General features: G+C 36.9%; 1 protein-coding gene across 4 annotated transcripts in view; it reads left to right on the top strand.

The window, feature by feature from the left end:
- The window catches only part of ZBBX (zinc finger B-box domain containing), a 116520-nt gene that overhangs the window by 59293 nt on the left and 34622 nt on the right, over positions 1-22605 (top strand). For all 4 annotated transcript variants that reach the window (XM_047873959.1, XM_047873962.1, XM_047873960.1 and 1 more), the window contains 6 exons: positions 1444-1602; positions 7454-7628; positions 12040-12160; positions 19425-19534; positions 20156-20253; positions 21439-21518. In XM_047873959.1, the coding sequence (XP_047729915.1) occupies positions 1444-1602; positions 7454-7628; positions 12040-12160; positions 19425-19534; positions 20156-20253; positions 21439-21518 (743 nt within the window). The remainder of the gene's footprint in view (positions 1-1443; positions 1603-7453; positions 7629-12039; positions 12161-19424; positions 19535-20155; positions 20254-21438; positions 21519-22605) is intronic.

The raw sequence follows: 22605 nt of genomic DNA, 5'->3' as shown, positions 1-22605 counted from the left end.
TAATCTTAGTTATTGAAATAGGTAACTAGATGAAAATTTAAAAATAGGAATATTTCCATGGAAAGGTACAAAATAATTATTTCTAATCCTTGCTGAAGTTATTCTCTGTCTTGAGGACATTTGCTAATGGAGTAAGACCTATTGCTTGGTTTTCTAATACCAGGTTTTCAGAGAGCCTCATCCTGGTGAAAAGTAATATTTTTACTGGCAGTTGTTTGGTTCAAGCTCAGATGGGATCCAGAATCCTGCAGACTCTTTGGGCAGACCAGGGTAGCTGCTGATAGGAGAACTCTCAGAGACTAGGGTCTTTCCAAGAGTTGCCTGTTCCTTTTCAGTTACTCTGAAAGCATGTGGAAAGGTTTCTTTTTAATCTTTTTCTCAATTATATATTTTATTCTTCAATTCTTCCTCTCCCTCCTCCCACCACCTCATTTTTACTGTATGTTATATGTCAGGCACTCTGATCACCATAGAAATATTTAAGGGAACCGCTTTTGCAGGTGAAGAGAGGACAGAGACTCCATAGAAATATTTAAGAAGATGTTATTTTTTCCTTTTGTGAACTTATGTGGTATGATGTAATAAATATCAAAAGGTGATGTAAAATCAGTATTGTGTGAGCTGGTAGAGATCTACTTTGGGTATGAAGAGAGTACAGAGGATGGGCACCTCACACAGCCAGAGGGAAGAAGGCAAGGCAAGGTTCCTGGACCTTGAGAATAACTTGGGATGAATCTAGAAGAAGTAGGAGTCTGCCAGGTAAAGAAGATGTACAGGAGAAAAGCCTGTTCCTTGGTAAGGGAAACTCATGAGCAAAGATATGATATGAGGAACAACTTGGAGTTTACTAGGGAACCTACAGATAGAGGCACTTCCTGATGTGCACTTTTGAATACCTAATACTTGCTAAAGATGTTTTATCAACAAGGGATGCTCATTACTGCTTATTCAGGCTCCTATTAGATTAGCTATATTTAGTTCTTTAGCCATGTTGTGCACAAAATAGCACATCTATCAATTTGGGGTTGGCCTAGGAGAAAGGCTATGAGTCATTAGAATTATACACACCTGGGGTCATTTCCCAGCTCACCATGCCACCCACTCACCATGTGACCAGTCCTAAATTATTTAAATCATCAGAGCTTTTATTCCTCTACCTTTAAAACAGAGGCAAAAATAGTTATGCTTTAGAGTTGATGTGAGGATTAAATGACATGTTTTTAAGATCCTTAGGATAATAAGAGCACAAACTAGCCCCTCAATAGATGGCAGTTATCACTATTATATTGGATGATATCAATGTTAATTTGTGTTTTGAAATATTAAATAAAATTTATTCAATTTTACTAATCCTAGAATAATAAAAATATGATTTAATGTATCTAAGTTACTTAGGCTGACATATTAGTCTTTTAAAGTCATATTTTGCTCCTTTTTTAACAGGCAAAATCTCAAATATTATCCAATGTATTGGATGTTGCCCATCGGTTTATCAAGGATATTAATCCAGATGAACAGAAAGGGGAGAATAATTCTGTAAAAGAGATTAGTAAAAGTCAGCATAAACCCAGATCTCTTCCTCTGCAGGGGAGCAATTCTGAGGTAAGCTAAGTAAAATATAGTAGACATTTTCATGTCCTACATGATCATGGAGACTGTCAGTTATAGGTGTAGCTAGAGCTACGGAGTTTTGCAGATTATTTTACCACATTGTTATTTAATGTTTGAATTTGTTTCTTTTTACAAATGAAAAATACCTTGACTGTAAAAATCCTTTTAAGGGGACTACTTTGATTCCACTGAATAGTGATTTTTTTTATGAATGATTCTTTGACCATGTTGCTTTCTGGGCATTTCCACCATGTCAGGAAATGAATGAGTATTTGGGAGAAACACACACACACAAAATGCAATATAACAATTTTATTGTAGTCAGGATTTCAGAGAGGCTAAAAATACAAAACATTGCCAAGTTTTAGATGACAGGCAATTTATACTTATTTAAAATTGGATTTATGCCAATTTCTTAGTCATTATTCAGATTGGCTACTGATCCCATGATGTACTAGGTAAGCTTTCATCAGCTCATTTCTGTATTTTATATTAGACTTGTATTGATTCTTTAGAGAAACAAGCTTCCTCAAACTTGAATCTATGTAATTATCCTCACTCTTATAGATGCCACTCACCTTTGTTTCCACTGTAGTTCAGAAATAGTGAGAAACTTGGCGAAAGTCGCCCAACTGTTACTTGGTGATAGAGTCAGGCTTGAACTTCAGTTTGTTGAGTTCCAAACCCATGCCTACAGAACATGAAAGAAAACATGCGTTATGCTAGTAGGACCTCTCTCCCAACAAAGAAACAGTGTTTGAACTGTCCAGGAAAGTAGGTGTTTTTACATTGATTTTACTTTCTAGTAGACCTGTCACAGGTGATTGTGAAGAATCACTGAACAAGTTATAGCTTCATTATTATAACAGTAATGTGTTGAGGACTGACTATGTGCCAGGTACTGTTCTACATATTTTACATGTATTCTCTATTTCTCGCTCTCTCTTTTAATTTTTTAGTGTTTATTTTTTTTTTTTTTTTTTTTTTTTTTTTTAAATTTTTTTTTAATGTTTATTTATTTTTGAGACAGAGAGAGACAGAGCATGAACGGGGGAGGGCCAGAGAGAGAGGGAGACACAGAATCTGAAACAGGCTCCAGGCTCTGAGCCATCAGCACAGAGCCCGACGCGGGGCTCGAACTCACAGACCGTGAGATCATGACCTGAGCTGAAGTCGGACGCTTAACCGACTGAGCCACCCAGGCGCCCCTTTAGTGTTTATTTTTGAGAGAGAGAGAGTGTGTGTGTGAGCAGGGGAGAGAAAGAGAGAGAGGGAGACACAGAATCAGAAGCAGGCTCCAGGTTCTGAGCTGTCAGCACAGAGCCCAACTCAGAGTTCAAACCCATGAACTGTGAGATTGTGACCTGAGCCGAAGTGAGACGCTTAACTGACTGAGCCCCTCAGGTATTCTCTCTTTTTGTCCTTTCTTAATTTTTCTTTCTTTTTTTCTATCAGATGAGAAAATAGTGACAAAGATCAGTTTTTATAAATTGCCTAAGTTCCATTGATAGTGGAACTTAGATTTAAATTTAGGCTGTCTCCAAATTACTTGCTTTTAGCCACTACACAGAGGCTGTGGTTTTGAGGGTTTCTCCTTCATGCCTCCCATTTTATCTAATTTATCTTATCAACAAAAATGGTGATAAATGAACAGCTAACATTTGTTAAACACCTTACACTAGTCATTGTGCTTAATCTTTTAATTTATCCAATAATCACAATAATCATATAAGTTTTCCATTATTATTTCCCCATTTAATGGGCGACAGAGGCAGAGAGGAACTAAGTATCTAGCCCTACTAGAAAGCTTACTCCTCTTGTCCCCATAGGTGATGTATATGCTATGAAGGTCCTCCACTTCTTGTCCTAACTTAAAAACTGTCAATTCAATGATTTCATCCAGATGTGTACATTAGAATTAGCTGGAAAAACGTTAAAGAAACACACATGACCAAGGTCAGCCACTTTTTGGGTGGGTCCAGAGGTGTGGTTTTAACAACTGCTCAGTAATCGTGATGTGAGTACTTCTGGTTGGACGTCACTACTCTCAAGCCTTGGGTGTGCAGCTGGACTCAGTGCACACACTGAAGAGATAATTCCTTTATGTGCTTGATGCCCTTCTGGGCCAAGGAACGGTGGTTCTCTAGCTGTAACAAACATCAGAAGCACTGGGGGAGTTTGTTAAAATGTGGTCTTTCATCTAGAAAGTGGGGATAGTATAACATATCTTGCAGGGATATCATGTGGCTTAGAGGGATAATGAATACACAGCACTGGGTTCCATGTGCTCTTTCAAATTTCCTAGTCCCTTCAGAACTGGGCAGAGTCGTGTTGGGCTCTGAGTGCAAGTGGCATAGGGCAGTTCTGGGCTCAAACATTTATTTATTTTTATTTTTTACATTTATTTATTTATTTATTTATTTATTTATTTATTTATTTATTTATTTTTGAGAGACAGAGAGAGACAGAGCACAAGTGGGGGAGGGGCAGAGAGAGGGGGACACAGAGTCTGAAGCAGCCTCCAGGCTCCGAGCTGCCAGCACAGAGCCTGACGCGGGGCTCGAACTCACAAACCGGGAGATCATGACCTGAGCCGAAGTTGGGCACTCAACCTACGGAGCCACTCAGGCACCCTGGGCTCAAACATTTAAAAGCCAATGTCCTGTCCTCTGACTTTTCTTATCCTGCCACTACTGTGAGGAACCCAAGTATTCCGAAGGCTTAGCTGTAAAATAAAAATGTCTTATGTCTCCAATTCATTGGTTGGAAAGAAGCTGCCCTGGAGACTTCCTGGAATCACTGCATATTTAAACCATTTTGTAAGAAGCACTGAGATTTCAGGGTTTCTTCATTAGTGCAGTACAAATACATACACTCACATACTGATTACTGGATTCTCACTTCTAAAATTCAATATTTTCTTTTTTTACATTTTTGAATGTTTATTTTTGAGAGAGAGAGAGAGAGAGAGAGAGAGCAGGGGAGGGGCGGAGAGAGAGAGGGAGACACAGAATCGGAAGCAGGTTCCAGGCTCTGAGCTGTCAGCACAGAGCCTGACGTGGACTTGAACCCACGAACCGCGAGATCATGACCTGAGCCAAAGTCGGAAGCTTAACAAACGGAGCCACCCAGATGTCCCTAAAATTCATTATCTTCACACTAAATTTACCTCTTCTCCGAAGCCTATATAGATGTCACCATGGGTGACAGCATATCTTCTAGCTTTCCAGGTGAGCCAAGAGCTCTGATCTTCTGTAGTCCCTTTTCTTCTTCCTCTGCATGTCCAGTTGGTTACCATGTCTCATATAGTTTAGCATCTAAAAACTCTCTTGAATATTTGGTTACTTCTATCCTCATTTCTATGCCAAATACTGAAATTAGCTTTTTCTTGAAGTGCAGTAGGCTTATAACGTGGAAAATGGATTTCATTCTCTCCCTTTCTAGAAGTCAATAATTATTCCAATTTTGTTTTTATGCATTTCTTTACACAAATATTAATATGTTAGACGCTGCTCTGAAAATATACTTTCTACACTTAACAATGTGGTTTTTTTATATAGGTACATTCTATAGCCTTCTCATTCCATATAGTGGTTAGAAAACACCCCATTTATTAGATATTAAAATGACTTTAAAATCTAAACATTTAAATTTTAAAATTTTAAATTAAAATATATAATTTCCACTGACCAACATTTATGCTATTTGGGTTTTTTGCCAGAGCAAACTATAGCATAAAGAATAATTTTGAAAAATATTGTTTTGCACATGTGTGTGTGTGTGTATGTGTGTGTATCCATATGATAAAATCCTGAAATTCCTAGTTGGAGAGGGTCATACATTTGTAATGTTGATAGATATTACCAATTAGCTGTAACATTTTAACTGGTTCCCTTGCATCCAAACTCACTAATCCTTAATTTCTCTCTCTGCCACACTACTGTGTAGGACTCTTCTGTGGCTTTGTGTTTTCATTATGTGTAAGTCTAATTTCCTCTGTCTGGCAGCAGGATCCTTTACGATCTGCCCCAGAGTACGTTTTACACTTTATATTTTCTCATATCTTAATTTTTACTGTTGCAGTGAAAACTGGTAACAGTTCCATGCCACTGTGCTGTTTGACTCCATGTTTTAGCGTATACACGATTTCCTGTCTCTGGAATACTATCCCTGCCACCTTTTGCCCATAAAAATCGTGTTTATCTGAATTAAATACCCATTTCTAGCACCTGTTTCTATTGTGGACTTTTTAACCTGTGTTTCTGTGGCCAGCAGCTGGCACAGTGTCTTCAGACTCCCAGATGCTTTTTGTTAATATTTAAAATTTTGGACACATATTTAATACTCTTTTCTCAATTATACTCTAACAGTCTTCCCGTTTATTTTGCAATTAAGGGGTGAACATAGAGGATTCTACTTTTGTATCTAGAAGATACACAGTGGAGATTTAGTAATTTGATCAGTGTAGGTAAATCCACGTTGCTAATTCAGCATCGGTGTGGACTTTATTTTGCTTCATTTTCTTAATTTGGCTGTTTTCTCTGATTGACTGGATAACTGCCAAATGCTGCCTTTATTTTCTTCTGTGTGTTCACAGAGGATCTCTATTTTGTACGGAATTCACCCTTTCCTCATCATTATGCTAAGAAGCATGCAATGTTTCATATACATTAATTAATTTGTTCATTCAACTGACTTTTAATGAGCATCTATTTCGTGCCAGGCACTGTTCTTGGCACTGAAGAAAAAGACAAAGGGCTGGATCTCATTACATTCTAATGGGAAGAGACAGACAATAAATAAACGTATAGAGTAAATTCACACAGAGACGCTGTTGGGAGAAAAATATAGCAAATAAGGGAATTGAAACTGGGGGACACCAAGGGGGTATATTTGTAGGGTCATCACCCATTCTCTGAGTAGGTGACAGCTGAACAGAGACCAGCTGAAATGAGTGCAATGGCTATGTGAAAATATGAAGTATCATTCCAAGTGTTAGATATGGCTAGGGCAGGACCCTCAACAGAGTGTGCTTCATGGGCTCCAGGAGCTGCAGGAATGTAAATTTGGCTACAGCCCAGTGGAATGAAGTGGGAATTGAAGGAAGTGAAGTAAAAACAAACAAACAAACAAACAAACAAACAAACAAACAAAGGGTTATGAGGTCCGTATGGTCTTGTAGGTCCTAGTAGGAGGCTTCATAAGAGTTTCATAGAGTCATTGGAAGGTTTTGAACATAGGAGTGACATGATCAGATTCACATATTAAAAAAAAAACTGCTCTAGGGGGGCCTGGGTGGCTCTGCTCAGGTCATGATCTCACAGCTTGAAGGCTCGTGGGTTCGAGCCCTGCGTCTGGCTCTGTGCTGACAGATCAGAGCCTGGAGCCTGCTTCTGATTCTGTGTCTCCCTCTCTTTCTCTGCTCCTCCCCTGCTCACACTCTGTCTCTCTCTCTCTGTCTCTCTCTCTCTCAAAAATAAATAAGCATTAAAAAAAATCTGCTCTCTCTCCTGTGAAGGGGTTGCAGACAGCAGATTGGAGGAGTAGAGGAGTGAGATTCATGGCTATGCCGCTTTCCAGGGAGAACACTGGTAAATGACATGATGACAAATCCTCAGTTGAAAGCTCTAGTTTTTAATAATTTTTGAAGAGACCATTTATAATTGCTGATAGAGTTTTAAAGAAATCAGTAAAGCATATAAATAAGTACAAACTAAAAACATTCCATTTTTAAGTTTAAAAGTAATCTATGATTCAAAATGCCTAATAATTAATGCTACCTGTATTTTAAGATACAGAAAATTTAGTAAAGCACACTTAGATGGACTTTTAATTGGTTTAGGTAGACGTTCCAACCACAAAAAGAGCAGAATGTTCAAATCCAAGAGATAGGCTCTTGTGTGAAGGGTCATTTGATGAAGAGGCTTCTTCCCAGTCCTTTCAGGAAGCTTTAAATCAATGGAGAACTGGACACCATGATGACGACGAGAGTCAGAACTTCCGTGCGGCAAAAGCAGGTACAGCTATTTTTTTGGGGGGGGGGGGACAGAGAGAGACAGAGCATGTACGGGGGAGGGGCAGAGAGAGAGGGAGACACAGAATCGGAAACAGGCTCCAGGCTCCGAGCCATCAGCCCAGAGCCTGACGCGGGGCTCGAACTCACGGACAGCGAGATCGTGACCTGGCTGAAGTCGGACGCTTAACCGACTGCACCACCCAGGCGCCCCACAGCTATTTTTATAAAATGAATGTTATAAAATAAAGCTGAGTTTGTTATTCTCTGTGAGTATAACTGCAGTGTTCAAAAACTATTAGAATTGGGATAACAGTTCGCTATAACTCCTTAAAGGAGTATTCACGGTACAACCAGTGGTTAGTGGTTTAGTATTTATGGAACCCTGACCTGAGCACTGGGGAGATTTGCATTTGTTTCCTGTGTAAATTCAGACTGTCAGATGAGTGGAGAATTGAATGCTTTCAGCTCCCCAACTCCTGGAAGAAAGTTTTGTCAGGACAACTGTTCCTTTATTGAGCTGTAATTATACATAAAACAAGAGGATCTGTGAGATAAAGAAGTAAATAACTTTTTTTATATGTGTCTTGAAAAAAATATATTTCAAGGATTCCTATAAACTTAAGATTTATCTTATTTTTTTTCTGTTTGAGGGGATATTTCTTGTTTTTATTTTTCCTTGATGATTTTTGCACCCACATTCTAGATATCGAAAATTGGATGACTGAGGTGCATACTGTCTCTGCTTTACATTTCCTGGTATCTCTTGAGGAACATCATACTTTTAAGAGTATTTGGTTTATTGATTTTATTACTCAGAATCTTGTAGAGACTTCTGATAGCTTTTCACTGAAAATAAAATGTTAGGTAATACATTTCAATCAGCTTTCATCTTCATTGACAGTATCCAATTTTATTATTTTTATTTCATTTTTTTTTTCAGGGCAGGAATTCTCCTGATTATTCATTCTTTATGTCAAGGTATCACATACCACCTTCCAATTAGAATTGGACTTTTTACTGAGTAATGTTCTCCTTGAAATATTTTTCCCCACACTTGTTCATGCCACATCAATTTTGTTAATATTTCCAAGATTTTATTTATATACTCTCTTTGTAGCATGTACTTTAATATAACTTTCATTGCCTATGTTATTTTATGTGCTTCTTATATGAACTTTCATATTTTGATGTATTTTTTACTTTTCTACTCCGAAAGGGACTAAGTCTTCTATAAACGTACCTTTCTGATTGTCTACTTTGAAAGACATAGAGCTTAAAATAATAAAAGGACTGATCTGATAAATCAGATAAGGTCAAAGAAGAAAAAAATTTTCATACTGGATATAACTACATTATAAGAATAATATAATGATTATTTTAAATGATTTGGTCAGAACAAAAAGTTAACCAAGAAGAAAATGAAAATAACCCAATCCAACCATCTAGAGGTAATCAATGTTAACATGTTGTTACATATTTTTCAATAGACGCAGTGGCACAAACACACACAAGTATAAATGGGGTGACACTATATATGTTACTTGTAACTTTTTTGCTTAGATTCTGTCACGGATGACTTTACATATAAATGCAATTATACATCAATTATAATTGTAACTGTTGTATAATATTCTGTATGCCATTATGTATTTAATCAGAATTTTTTTGATGGATATTTTGTTCCTGATTCTCACTATTGTAAAATAAGTTATGATCACCATATCAGCTATTCATTTACTTGTACAGTTACCTTAAAATAAATTTATAAATGCAGAAATGTTGTATCAGTGGTTGCTCAGGAGAAATCATTAAGATGAAGACTTTTGTTGATAGAAGTGGTTTTTTTTTGCCCCAGAGTATTATATATGACTATGTGTTTATTATATGTATATGCTTATAAATGCTTTTCTTTTTCCAAGACATTAAATGGATAAAGAAAAATAAATATTTACAAAATTTGTATAGCTTATGGAGAAAAACAAAGCAGTAAGCACCATTCTTTCTCTTCTTTTCTCCTAAGAGATTGTCACTGATCTGGATTGAGTATTTCTTCTTCTTCTTCTTTTTTTTTTTTAATTTCCTTGTAGTTTACTGCATATGTGTATCTAAACAATATATTGTTAAATTTGGATGTAGCAAGCAGAAAGCTAGTATATGTATTCTTTTGCACCTTGTTTATTTCACTATTATTTACTGAGATTTATCCTTGAAGATGTGCATAGTTGTATTTTATTCATTTTTACTATTTGATAGTTTTCTTTTATATGCAAATACCACTATTTGTTTAAATGTTGATGGTTTGGGGAGTTGATTCCCATTTTTCCATTACAAACAATGCCGTTATGAATATTTTTGTACAGGTCTCCTGCTATGCATGTGCACACATTTCTAGGATGTCTGGTCCTGGGACTGAAATAGGTGGATCATGGGATGTATATGTCTTCGACTATACTAGATAAAACTGAATTATTTGCCAAAGGTTTTATATTGGTTTATACTTCCCTGCAGTATTTAAGAGGTTTGGTTGCCTCCCGTTATCATTAACACTTTGTCAGATTTTTAAATTTTTGTTGGTCCGTTAGAGATAAAATGGTATATTTACTCTGTGTAACTCAATACAAGTGTTATTGAGTATCTATTTATATGCTTCTTGGCCATTTAGCTTAGTAACACATTTTGAATTCCCAAGTTTTCTAGTTATTTCTGTTATTGATTACTAACTTGAATTCATTTTATGTGAACTCCCAAGGCTCATTTCCTTCAGTGTGTGGAAGGCATGTTCTTACAGTGGCCTAGAAGGTTCAATGTAATCTGAAGTCCATTATCTCTGTGATTTCACTTCCTGTTACTCCCATCCTGGCTTACTCTGTTTCAACTCCACTGGCTGCCTGGCTGTTCCTCAAACACCTCATCAAACACATCAAAACATATGCTCACCTTAAGAGTTTGGCACTGTCTATTGAGAAAAACACCCAACATCCCGCTAATATGAACAAAGGGGCATCTCACACAAATTCTCACAAAAGGTAGCTAGAGAACCATGAAACGAGGGAGCAAACCAAAACCTAAGTTACGTATGTGGCACTTTTCAAGGGAGATGAGTTTCATAGATCCATGCGTTCTAGATTTGTTTGCTATAGGCAATTCTAAACAATGGCTATCCTGTTAAATGCATTAAACAGATAATATTCTCCATACATATCATTAATCTATTTGCCAGGTGCCCCGTTATTAACATCTTACTTAACAAGCAAACTAACCCTGGTCACCCACCATCTTTATTTCCTGGGAATGTACCGTTGATAATGGGAGAAGGGTGAATCCCAGGCCAGATGCTATACCTTCTTCCTACTCATCACCTGACAGATCTAGGGGATCATCTCTCAAGCACAGTGGCTCTTCTCTATGACTAAACAAACAAACAAACAAACAAAAAAGCGAGTCCTCATTTTTAGTTTCAGCTATCCTGTCAAGAAATACTTTGTTTTGCCCTGGAAAGGGGGACCTGTAGTGGGGGGATCTCCTTTTGTTCATGTCCTTAACTTCTTTTCTTTCAGTTTAGTGCATTCTGATGGTGTTTCTCAGAATTTCCTCCGATTGCTTTCTTCAACACAGCTGTACTTTGTGGGGAGAATAGGGATAGTGTGACTTACATTCTTTTGGTTTATTTCTCTTGCTGGTATTAGGCTATTTCTGGAAGCTATTCACTAAAGGCTATGGTATGAGGTTGGGACTGTTCTCTAGGTTCAGTCTTCGAAAATAATTTTTCCCATCCTTACTACTTCTCTTTCTTCTCCTCCAACAGGATGGTCAGTTTGGAGAGATGGGTAGTATCTAAGAGGGTGGAAAGACTGGTAATCCTGGATTTATACTGCTTTCTTTCCCAAAAACCCCATCAGTTTTAAATATCTCTGAATAATGGTTTTAATTTAGTAGTACTTCAGAAACATCTTAAGCATCTGGAAGCGAATTGCCATGGAGTTATAAATTCATGAGGACAGTTGTCTCCTCCAGGTGCCATTCTGAGTTATTTATTTTCCATTTCCCATAATGTGTAAATATTATTGTCAGTGGCTATGATACATACCTTTATGTGTGTGTGCATTTATAGAATATATAATGAATCTGCTTGTATTTATCTTTATCATTTAAAATAATTAGTTGCTTTTAAAAATGTTATGAATCATAAGATTCTTTCATTTCAAGGGATTATTGAAGAAAAGTGTCTATACAGTCCTTTAATAAATTGCTAACATTTATTACTTGTGCATTTATTAAGCCTAGAACTATTGATTACATAGATAAATATCAAAGCATATTTGCTTTAAAATTGGTGACTGGTATATCTTGAGAGACATGGTAATTTATAGACAAGTTTACATTAATTTTGCACATTATACTTATTTTTATAGACTCATTGGGAGAATGTGAAGTACAAACTAATCTGAAAATTTGGAGAGAACCACTCAATATTGAATTTAAAGAAGATAGTCTTTCGTATATGGAAAAATTATGGCTTAAAAAACACAGAAGGTATTTTCTGAAATTTTGCATTATTAACAAGAAATATAAAAGCTGTTTCTGTTCCTGGCTTGTGTGACATGCTTTTTTGTAGCAGTTTTATATGTGTGTTTCACATTTGCATAAATAATTTTAAAGCAATATTAAATCCCTATGAAGCTTCTACTGTTCTAATAAGGATTTAAATTTTATTTATGTATGTGATGCATCATTCATTTAGAGTTTGCTATAAAAAATGCAAATGTGTATGTGAGAAAAAGACACAAATATGGTATAGAATTTAAGAATAATAGCAAAAATAATGCAATAAATGAAAGATTACTTTGAAAAGGTTTGCTCTCATTTTTTACATTAGCATAGACTTGTGAGGCTCTATTTTTCAGAATGTACTTTTAATTATACCTTTAATATTATAGTGTTATTAACAGTATTCAATTATTTTACTCAAAGAGTATATCATTAGCTGTGACATTTCATAAATTGTTTAAAAGTCAAGCTATTAAATATTGGACTAAAATTATTACTAATTACATGTTAGAGTCATTCATAGTTGTTTTATGGTCATATAAGATCTGTATTGGGAGGTACCTTTAAAGGCTCACTTTGCCCTATAGTAGTACTGTTCACACTTCATTGTGCCGATGAATCACCTGCCGACTGTGGCAAGATACAGATTCTTCTTCCGTAGGTCTGGGTGGGGCCTGGCACTCTGCATTTCTGAATTTCTAACAGCTCTCAGCTGATATTTGTGTAGGTAATTCTGCATTTTGAGGCGCAAGGTGTTGGAGGACCAGTCTAGAATGTACCTGAGGAGGGGTCATTAAGCCCTTGCTTCACCTTCATTCATACAAAACTATCTCCTGGAATGGCCCATTCCATTTTTGGAACATTCTGCCTGTTGTAGTATCTCCTAGTGAGCTGTAATTTGTTTCTGACTGGTTTCTAAACATGGTCTCAATTCTACTAATTAAGCCAATACAGAGCAACTTGAATTCCTCCTCTCCGTGGCATTCCTTCAGATTTTTGAAATCAGCCTTCATGTCTTCCTTGAAGTTTCTGTTTGACAGGTTAATATATGTCCCCATGCCCCTTTAACTGTTTTTCATGTGGCAAATTTTTTAAAAATTTATTTCGAAATAGGGCATACAGAAGAGTTGTAAAACAGTATGAAGATTTCCCACATATCATTCATTCAGCTTCCCATAATGGCAACATCTTACATATCCATAGTGCATGTATCAAATCCAACAAATTAACGTTGGTACAATATTTTTAACTAAACTACGGACTTCATTTGGATTTCACCAGTTTTTCTACTGTTGTCCTTATTCTACTTCAGGATCCAATCCAGGATCTCACATTGCCTTTTTTGTCATAGCTCCTTATCCATTATAGTTCCTCAGTCTTTTCTTGTCTTTCAAGACCCTGACATTTTTAAAGAGTACTTGCCAGATTTTTTATAGAATATACTCAACTTGGGTCTATCTGATGCCTTTTCATAATTAGATTGAGGTTATGCATTTGGAGGAAGAATAACACAGAGAGGATGTGCCCTTCTCAGTGTGGTATCACAGGATCATGCTGTCAGTGCATCTTATTACCAGGATGTTAACCTTGAGCCCATGGTTAACGTGGTGCTCACTGAATTGCTCCGCTGCACACTCATTCTTTTCCTTTTGTAATTAAGTTCTTGGGCTGTTATACAGAATACCATAGACCACGTAGCTTATAAACGCAAACACTCATTTTTCAGTGTTTAAGGCTGGAAATTCCAAGATAAAGGTGCCAGCAGATGCAGTATCTGGAGAGAGACAGCTCCCTGGTTCATAGATGGCCATCTTCTCACTGTGTCCTCACATGGCAGAAGGGACAAGGGGTCTCTTTCAGATATCTTTTACAAGGGCACTAATCCCATTCATAAGGGCTCTGTCCATATGACCTGATCACCTCCCAAAGGCCCACCTCCTGATACCATCACTTTGGAGTTAGGGTTACAACACCTGAAACATTCAGAACAGAGCTTTCTGCCCTGGCCCCAACAAGGTTCATGAACTTCTCATATGCAAAATATGTTCATTCCATTCTAGGAGCCCCCAGATTTTCACTTATTGTAGCATCATCTCAAGTCTAAAGTTCATAGTCTCATCTAAATATCATCTAAGTCAGATATGAGTGAGATTCAATGTATTATTCATTCTGAGGCAAATTGTTCTCTAACTGTGAAATTATGAAATCAAACACGTTATTTGCTTCTAAAGTACAATGGTGGGACAGGCATGGGATAGATATTTCCATTCCAAATGAGAGAAATAGGAAAGAAGAAAGGAGTAGCAGATTCTAAGCAAGTTTAAAACCCAATAAAGCAAATTCTATTTAACCTTAAGTCTTGAGAATTAGCCTCTCCATTGATGCTCTGCACTCCAGGGCCCACTGAGGTAGAGGTCCCACCTTCCAGACACACTAGAGCAGGGGTCCTGCCTTTCACACACACTGAGGCAGTGCCTCCACAGCTTTACTAGGCAAGGCTGGGACCCCAAGGCTCTGGGTGGCTTTGCCCCCATGGCTTTGGGTGGCCCATTCCTATGATGGTTCTGTGTGGGGTCACATGCTTGTGACTTTCTTGGGTGGGAATCATGTGGCTTGGCTAGCTTGGTGTTACAGGGGCATCCTTGCCCCTAGAGATTCACTGGGCATTGCTCTAATGGGGTCTCCCTGCTGTGTGGCCTGCAGCTTTCTCTGCCTGGGATGGGAGGTATAGCCCCGATGAGTTTTGAATTGCCTTTGGAGGTCATTTTTCCATTGTCTCTGACAGTGGAAAATGTGCCTTCTATTTAGATGGCTGATCCTCCTATCAGATGACCATTTGGCCATACACTTCCTGTTCTCTCCTGAATAGGCCCTCTCATTCTTTTCAATGTGTAAATTCTGATAATATTCCAAATATTTAAGTTTTGTTTCTCTTTTGACTAACAATTCTGTCTTTAAGTCATTTCACCCTTGCGTTTTACTATGAGCAGTCAAGAGAATCCAAGCCTTTCCTTCAATACTTTGCTTAGAAATTGCCTTAGCCACATAACTAATTTCATCCCTCTTAAGTTCTATCTTACATAAAACACTAGGACACAAACACAATTCAGCCAAGTTCTTTGCAACTTTATTAATTAAAATTGCTTTTCCTCCACTGTCCAATAGCATGTTCCTTATTTCCATTTGAAACCTCAGCTGGATGGTGTTTACCATCCCTATTTCTACTGATACTCTGTTCAGGATTACTTAGATATTCTGTAAGAAGACTGAGGCTTTTCCTCAGTTCTCCTCTTTTTGGAGTCCTCACTGGAATTGCCTTTAAAGTTTCTTTCACAGCTATATAAGGTTTTTTTAGTATGAACTTTAAACCCCTTTCAGCTTCTACCCATCATCAGTCAGTCAGTTCCAAAGCTGCTTCCACATTTTTAGCAGCACCCCACTTCTGGTACCAGCTTCTTTCTTAGTCCATTTGGGATGTTGCAATGGAATAACATAAACTGGATGCCTTGTAAACAACAAACGTATTTCTTCGAATTCTGGAGGTCGGAAGTCCAAGGTCAAGACACTGGCTGACTCAGAGCCTAGTGATAACCTGCTTCCTGGAGGCATCTATTTGGCTGTGTCCTCACATGGCTCTTTCGGAACTCTTCTATAAGGGCATCAGTCCCACATGGGGGCTGTGCCTTCATGACCTAATTACCTCCCACAGACCCCACCTCTTAATGCCATCACATTATGTATTGGGATTTTCACACATGAATTTTGAGAGGGGGCACAAACATTCATATCAGAGTGATTAATAAATGTTTTAGGGGAGATGCCTTGAGATGATACAAAATCTTCTTTTTACCTAAACTCTCCTCTACTAATTTTAGTATTTACCTGTGGAATTTTCCAGCAGCAGAATAACTAGTGATTTTCTATTTCCTTCATTTCTTCTATATTTATTAATTAGAATTCTTCAAGGAAGAATATCCCTACTTCCCCTTTCATTTGTTTATTCAGTTGTTTATTTGTGTGGACTCATGGATATGCATTTTTTAATTAATATTAAACACTATTGTTATTTATTTTGTGACTCAAATAGTTCCTGCCTTGACCCCTGAGAGCTGTTTCAGGTTGACTCCCCTCTTCTTTCAATGCATCCTCATCCTTTTTTGTTTGTTGATTTGTTTGCTTTTAATATACCTTCATTTTACTGGCACCCAACATGCATTTCTGTGCCCGAGCCTGGAAATAACTTCTCCAAGTAGTCTTGATTCCTTTTTTTTGAAAATGGTATTAAGAAACCAAGATCTAGATTATAGAGGTGCTCATGGCTACGCAGGTAACACAGAGCCTATTTCATCTCAGAGAACATCTAGGAAATATATGTATGTGTACTTACCACTATACTCACATAGCCAAATTTATTTCTGTATCTATATACCTGGGTATCTATTGAGGTAAACATGAAGTACACTCCTACTTGACTCCAAACCAGCATCACATCCTTTCTTTGCTTATTTGTGGTTACTTTCACCTACAATGAGAATCCTGGCTCTCATTATCTATGATATATTTACTCATTTATCAGCCCGTGTGTGTGTGTGTGTGTGTGTGTGTGTGTGTGTGTGTACAGTTGTTCCAGAATTTCAAACTAATGTTACTGTGAGAAACAAATTTACCAACTAGAGTGAATTATTTGTATGTAGTGTTTTTTATCTTTAGCCTACAGTATCTAGTCAAAAACTTTTTCTCCAAAGTTTCTGAGGCCATGGTGCTCATTTCTTTCCTACCTCCATTAGAGTAGCTCTGCCATTCCCTGGGTTATGTCCACATCCTGAGTACTTTTTAAAAATTGAATAGCATAAACTTGTGTACAGTTCTATGGATTTTTACAAATGCCTGGAGTCAAATATTCATCATAGCACCAAACAGCACAGTTCCATCAGCTCCAAATTCCCTTTTGCTTCCCCTTTATAGTCAACACTTCTTCTCCAACACAAGGCAACCATTGATCCATTTCCATCCTTATACATTTGCCTTTTTCTGAATGTCATGTAAGTGAGATCAAACAATAATGTAGCCTTGTGTGTCCTTTATGTAGCAAAATGCATTTAAGAGCCATCCGTGCTCTTCAGTGAATCAAAATCCATTCCTTTTTATTGTGGGCCAGAATTTCATCATCCTGATGTACAGTTTATCCATTAATCTGTTGAAGAACATCCTGCTGATTTCTAGCTTTTGACAATTACGACTAAATCTGTTAGAAACATTTGCAAATGGGTTTTTGTTTGAATATCAGTTTTTAATTCCTTGGGTAAATACCTGGGGCCGGGCTGGCTAGATTGGTATGTGTATATTTATCTTTATAAATATACCTCCAGACCCTGTCTGCAAAGTGCACAGCTTCCACACCTTCCTGCAATGTATGAGTTCTAGTTGCCCTCCATCTTTGCCAGTGCCTGGTATCTTTGGGGTTTTTTGTTTGTTTGGTGCTGGTCATTTTCCGAGGTGTATGGTTGTATCCCGTTGTGGCCTATGGTTCATTCATATACTGTTCTAGTCTAGTTATTCCTATGGAACTGCTGTCCAAGCTGTCTATAGCTCTTATAAAGTGTCATGCCCATACCAGTCTTTTAGGTCTGAAGCTCATTAGTGTGTACCTGTCAGTTAGTCTGCGTTCAATAAATACTTGTTTACATTTTCAGGAAAATCTGGTGAGGGAGTCTTACTCTAAGAGACGTTTCATCCTTTTATTTACATGGCATGATCTTTCGAGCAAGCACTGGTGCCAGAGTCCCAATATCCAGAATACAGACCTATTTTATTGAGTAACTAGTTGTTCATGGGCAGATCATTTAAACTCTCTTGGTCTATGTTTTCTCATCTGCAAAATACTGAATTTAGAATAAACAGTCAGTAGTTCCAGTACTCTGTTGCCTAGATTCTATAAGCCTTTGGTTCAGGGCTTTGCTCATGAACTTAAATAATTTTTTTACTTCACGAAGAAGGAGTATCTGAATAATAGTAAACTTACGTGCGTCTATGATTGAACTTTTTGTATACTATATCCGTGTCAAACTGGAAACAGGTTCCTGGTGGCCACGTGCCAGTTTGTTTTGACCTTTACTCTTTATATTTTCCATTACTTAATTAAATTATAGATGTAAGATGGTACGCTCATGAAATTTGTCAAGACACAAAGCTGAGTAATATATAAATATTTTGGAGTGTTCTGATATATACATTATATATATTGGGAAAATTCACATAGCCATAGATTGTCAGATTATCAAATCTTACTGCCTTTGCAAATTGTGAGAGAGGCCATACAGAGTAATGGTTAAGAACATTGACTTGGGGAGGCGGACTCCTTGGGTTCAAATCCTCTTCTGTATTTACTACCTAAATGATTGTACAAGTTGGTTTACTTCTTCGTGCCTCAGTTTTCTCATACATAAAATTAAGATAACACGCGTGCCTAATTAATATACCTGTTAATCTTTAATACCCCAGATTTGTTAGAACTGAGCCTCGTACATTTTAAGCTTTGTGTCAATGCTACCTGTTAATATCATTAAGAAGGTCCTGACTTTTACACGGGGACTCCATGAACTGGCATGGCCTGGAAGGGCTGTAGCTATTTATATTCTTGACTAAAAGGTGCCACCTTACCAGGAATTGGGGAATAGCCTATGAAACCAATGCATAATAGTGACCTCTGAGAATTCCTGTGTTTTGTTGCCTTCTATACGAGATGGGCCATATCAAACTTCATTAACTGGGTGATAGATGCCATAGCTGGAACACACTACATTAATATTGGGAAAGCATATTTTATCACCCTGCTGGCTTAGTTAAAGTTCAGAAAAATGTCTTTAGTTTGCCTTGGGACCTATCAACATAATACCTAAGCGGTGATGCACAACACACATTCACAAATTAACTTTTTAAATAGTGTGGTATGTCAGGGACTCCATGTGGCTGGTAGAAACACTTACGTTTGTCTTTGATTTTCATCTAAATGAAAAACAGTAGGACATGCAATTGAAAACTCTTGTATGACGTTAATTTGATTTACGAAATTATTTTAATAGATGAAGACTCTGTTACACAGTCATACTTTTCTTCCATGAATCAGAAGTGTAGCTTTGGTTTCATCATTAGTTTTGTATGCTCATTCATTTGTGAAATAAATCAAGATCTTGCCTGGGAAAGTTTCAGGTAATGTATTTTAGTCTTTTAATTGCTTCTCGTTCTGTAGAACTCCACAGGAGCAACTTCGAAACATGCTGCCAGATGCATTCATACCTCAATGTAACACTGCTGGTGAGGCACAGTGTTCCCAGAATGAAAATGATGAAGACAGTGATGGTTAGTTCAGTCTTGATTAGATATTTTCTCATTTATTATTTCAAATTTCAAACACTAAGCATTTGTTAGCATCTGCTTTTTTGTTTTGTTTTGTTTTGTTTCGTTTTACTATATTACCCTCAACTGGACTCTGCACCCTTTATCTGTAGCTCAAAATCAAGCACACTCTCCTTCCCATTTGATAGATTTACTTTGCCTTAAATTAAATAGTTGTTTTTTTAAGTTTATTTATTTATTTTGAGAGAAAGTGTGAACAGGGGAGGGGCAGAGAAAGAGGGAGAGAGAGAATCCCTAGCAGGAGAATCCCTCTGTGCCTGGTGGAGCACGGAGCTCAATGCAGGGCTCAGTCCCCGACTGTGAGATCATGACCTGAGCTGAAATCAGGAGTCAGATGCTTGATTGATTCAGCCACCCAGGCATCCCTAAATGGTTGTACTTAAACGTTGAATGTTAATAAAATGTGTGTTTTACTTGAGCTCGGGAAACTGACAGCATATATGTATTAGTGTGGGTGCACAAGAGAACGTTATTCTCTTATTGTTGACTATGTTATTTGAAGATAGGGAATTATCAGGTGAAGTATATCCTTTAATGACATTATTTCCTAATCTTATTTCCTAGTTGAGGAGACCAAACAATACCCAGCACTTTTTCTGCCAGTAGAAGAATTTAACATAGAGAGACCCGAGCCATCTCTAAATATAGTTGAACTGGATGATGTAAGTGCATAATGACTACCCTATTACTTAGCAAACAAGAAATTCAAAACATATAGTTATAACTACATATTATTTTCAACACTATTTTTTTAATTAAGCATTGTTGGGGAAAAATCTACAAGAGTTTGAATTTAAACATGCTGATAGGAATAAAATGGTATTGTTTTTAATGTAGGCAGTAAATTTGTGAGCTGAATTGATATTGTGCTATTTTTGGAAACATATAGTGTGGGAGATGAGAAGACATTTTATTCTCTTAGCTTATAGAAATGTAGTTTAGTGCTTGTTTTATTTAGCCCTTTATGTTATCAGTCTTTTAAACAAAGATTGGTCTCCTTATATGGTGTCTATTTACTATAATTTGTATATATGTAGTTTCTTGAATGTCATCTAGTATTATTTTTTATTTAAAGAAAAAATAGTACTAAGATTTAAGGGATTTAGTGTAATAACTTGAATACAAACCTCTAGAAGACACAAAATAGAATCACCTGAAAGTTGAGCCAGTCAGAGCTGGAGCTTTAGGATGAAGGTTTAAGTTGGGACAAACTCAGCACATTTCTGATTTTCCGGTCATCTAGTAGCTGAATGTACTACTTGTCCTCGATATTCCTCTTCCTGTGATTGTCACAGAAAAAGGCTAGAAGGGAGGAAGTACCTCTCTACTACTTTCTTCTTCAGGTTAATAGCTTCTGCTGTGTGTGTGTGTGTGTGTGTGTGTGTGTGTGTGTGTGTGTGTATGTGCGCACGCTCCTAGCCACATTTTTATTTCCCCTCTGGATAAATTGTTAAGATACTGAACAAATAAGCACACATGCTTACATATGTGTGTGTGTTCTTGGCATTAATTAGTTGATGCACAGAGTAACCTTGTAATATGCTGGCCAGAGAACTAAAAACACCTCAGTCACTAGCCTACTTTGCACTCAGTGGTTACATAGTAAAACACCTGTTAACTGTTGTTTCTAGGTGTGATAGTAGTAATGACATGACTGACACAGCCAATGCCCCAAACAAATATTTATTGCGTTAGTTCTCCTGGAATTGTTCTATGGTACATAGTCAGAAAAGCATGTGACATTGCTTGTAGGGAGAAAATTCTCTAAATATTATGTACAAGTTAGATGGTTAATGTATAATACATTTATTGAACATACTAATATTATACTACATACATTTAACAAGACTTATGAAGAGGAATTTGAAGAACCAGGAAACACAGTGCCCTACAAAGTTGAGTTAGCAGATGTAGACAGTCAACAAAGGTAAGATCTTTCTAAATCGCTTTTGATGTTTATTAAAAACCTACCCAAGAAATCAACTATCTCTTTACACTTGATCTTAGCCAAAAGGCCGAGAAGCGATTCAACTATCTCTTTAAATGAGAAATTCATGGTGTAAAAAACATGACTTCGATATTAGAATATATTTTACTAAAGCCATGTTTAAATTTGTGCACAATATTTCTAACATTTGCCAATATTCAATAATTAGAAAAGTGACTATAATGATATGTGTATACTCTTACCTAATATCTGGATTATTTAATAGATACTTCTAAATTTAGCATTATTATTTGAAATGGCTTACCAAGGATGATATATTTTGTATGGGCTTTCTTTGTATTTCCATTTTCTATGAACCCTAAATAAAAACAGATATATTAATGATTAGTTTGAGAGATAAAAAGATGTCCCAGACTATAGATTACTTTCTAGGTAGAGTTTACTATGTGATGAATTAAATAAATGAAGCATGAAGCCTAACAGTTCACTTTGTAACTATTTTTATAATTTTGTCATTTCCAAGTGAAAAATAGCATCTAGCTCTGTTAGTAATGTTAAAAAGTACTCCAAGTCTCCTTTGCTGTTGAAATCTTAGCTAGAGTTTCATGTATTTTGACTACAAAGTATTAAATTGGGCAAACAGCAGAGTGAAGTTCCTACTAAGTAGCCCCAACCCCATTTTTTGTTTATATGTTCAGATCAACTTAGAGTCTGTCAGCATTTTGGAATAGCAGTGGGCCTAAGTGATGCTCTTGGACCTGAAAAGCCCCATGTTTGAACACATAGACTCACATATCTAGAAACAAATGTGCTTTTGGCAGGAGACAACCTTTTGGTCAGTAGATAAGAGATTTGTATGGATTACCTAAGGAAATGAATGACATTTATGCTCTCTAATTTGATTCCTTTATATATCCTATCACAAGTTCTGCTTTGACCTCCATGTTATAGAAGCCAGAGAAAGTTACTGATGATGGTTTGGCAATAGTTTTGCACTTTGGGTTTGGAGGTGTCCATGGAGTTTCTTCTTTCCTAAGAAGAATCATAAAGGATCATAAGTGGCACA

The sequence above is a fragment of the Prionailurus viverrinus genome, chromosome C2, assembly GCF_022837055.1.
Source record: "Prionailurus viverrinus isolate Anna chromosome C2, UM_Priviv_1.0, whole genome shotgun sequence".
Lineage (NCBI taxonomy): Eukaryota > Metazoa > Chordata > Mammalia > Carnivora > Felidae > Prionailurus > Prionailurus viverrinus.
The sequence above is the reverse complement of the archived record's forward strand: the minus strand, read 5'-3'. Positions and strand labels throughout refer to the sequence as shown.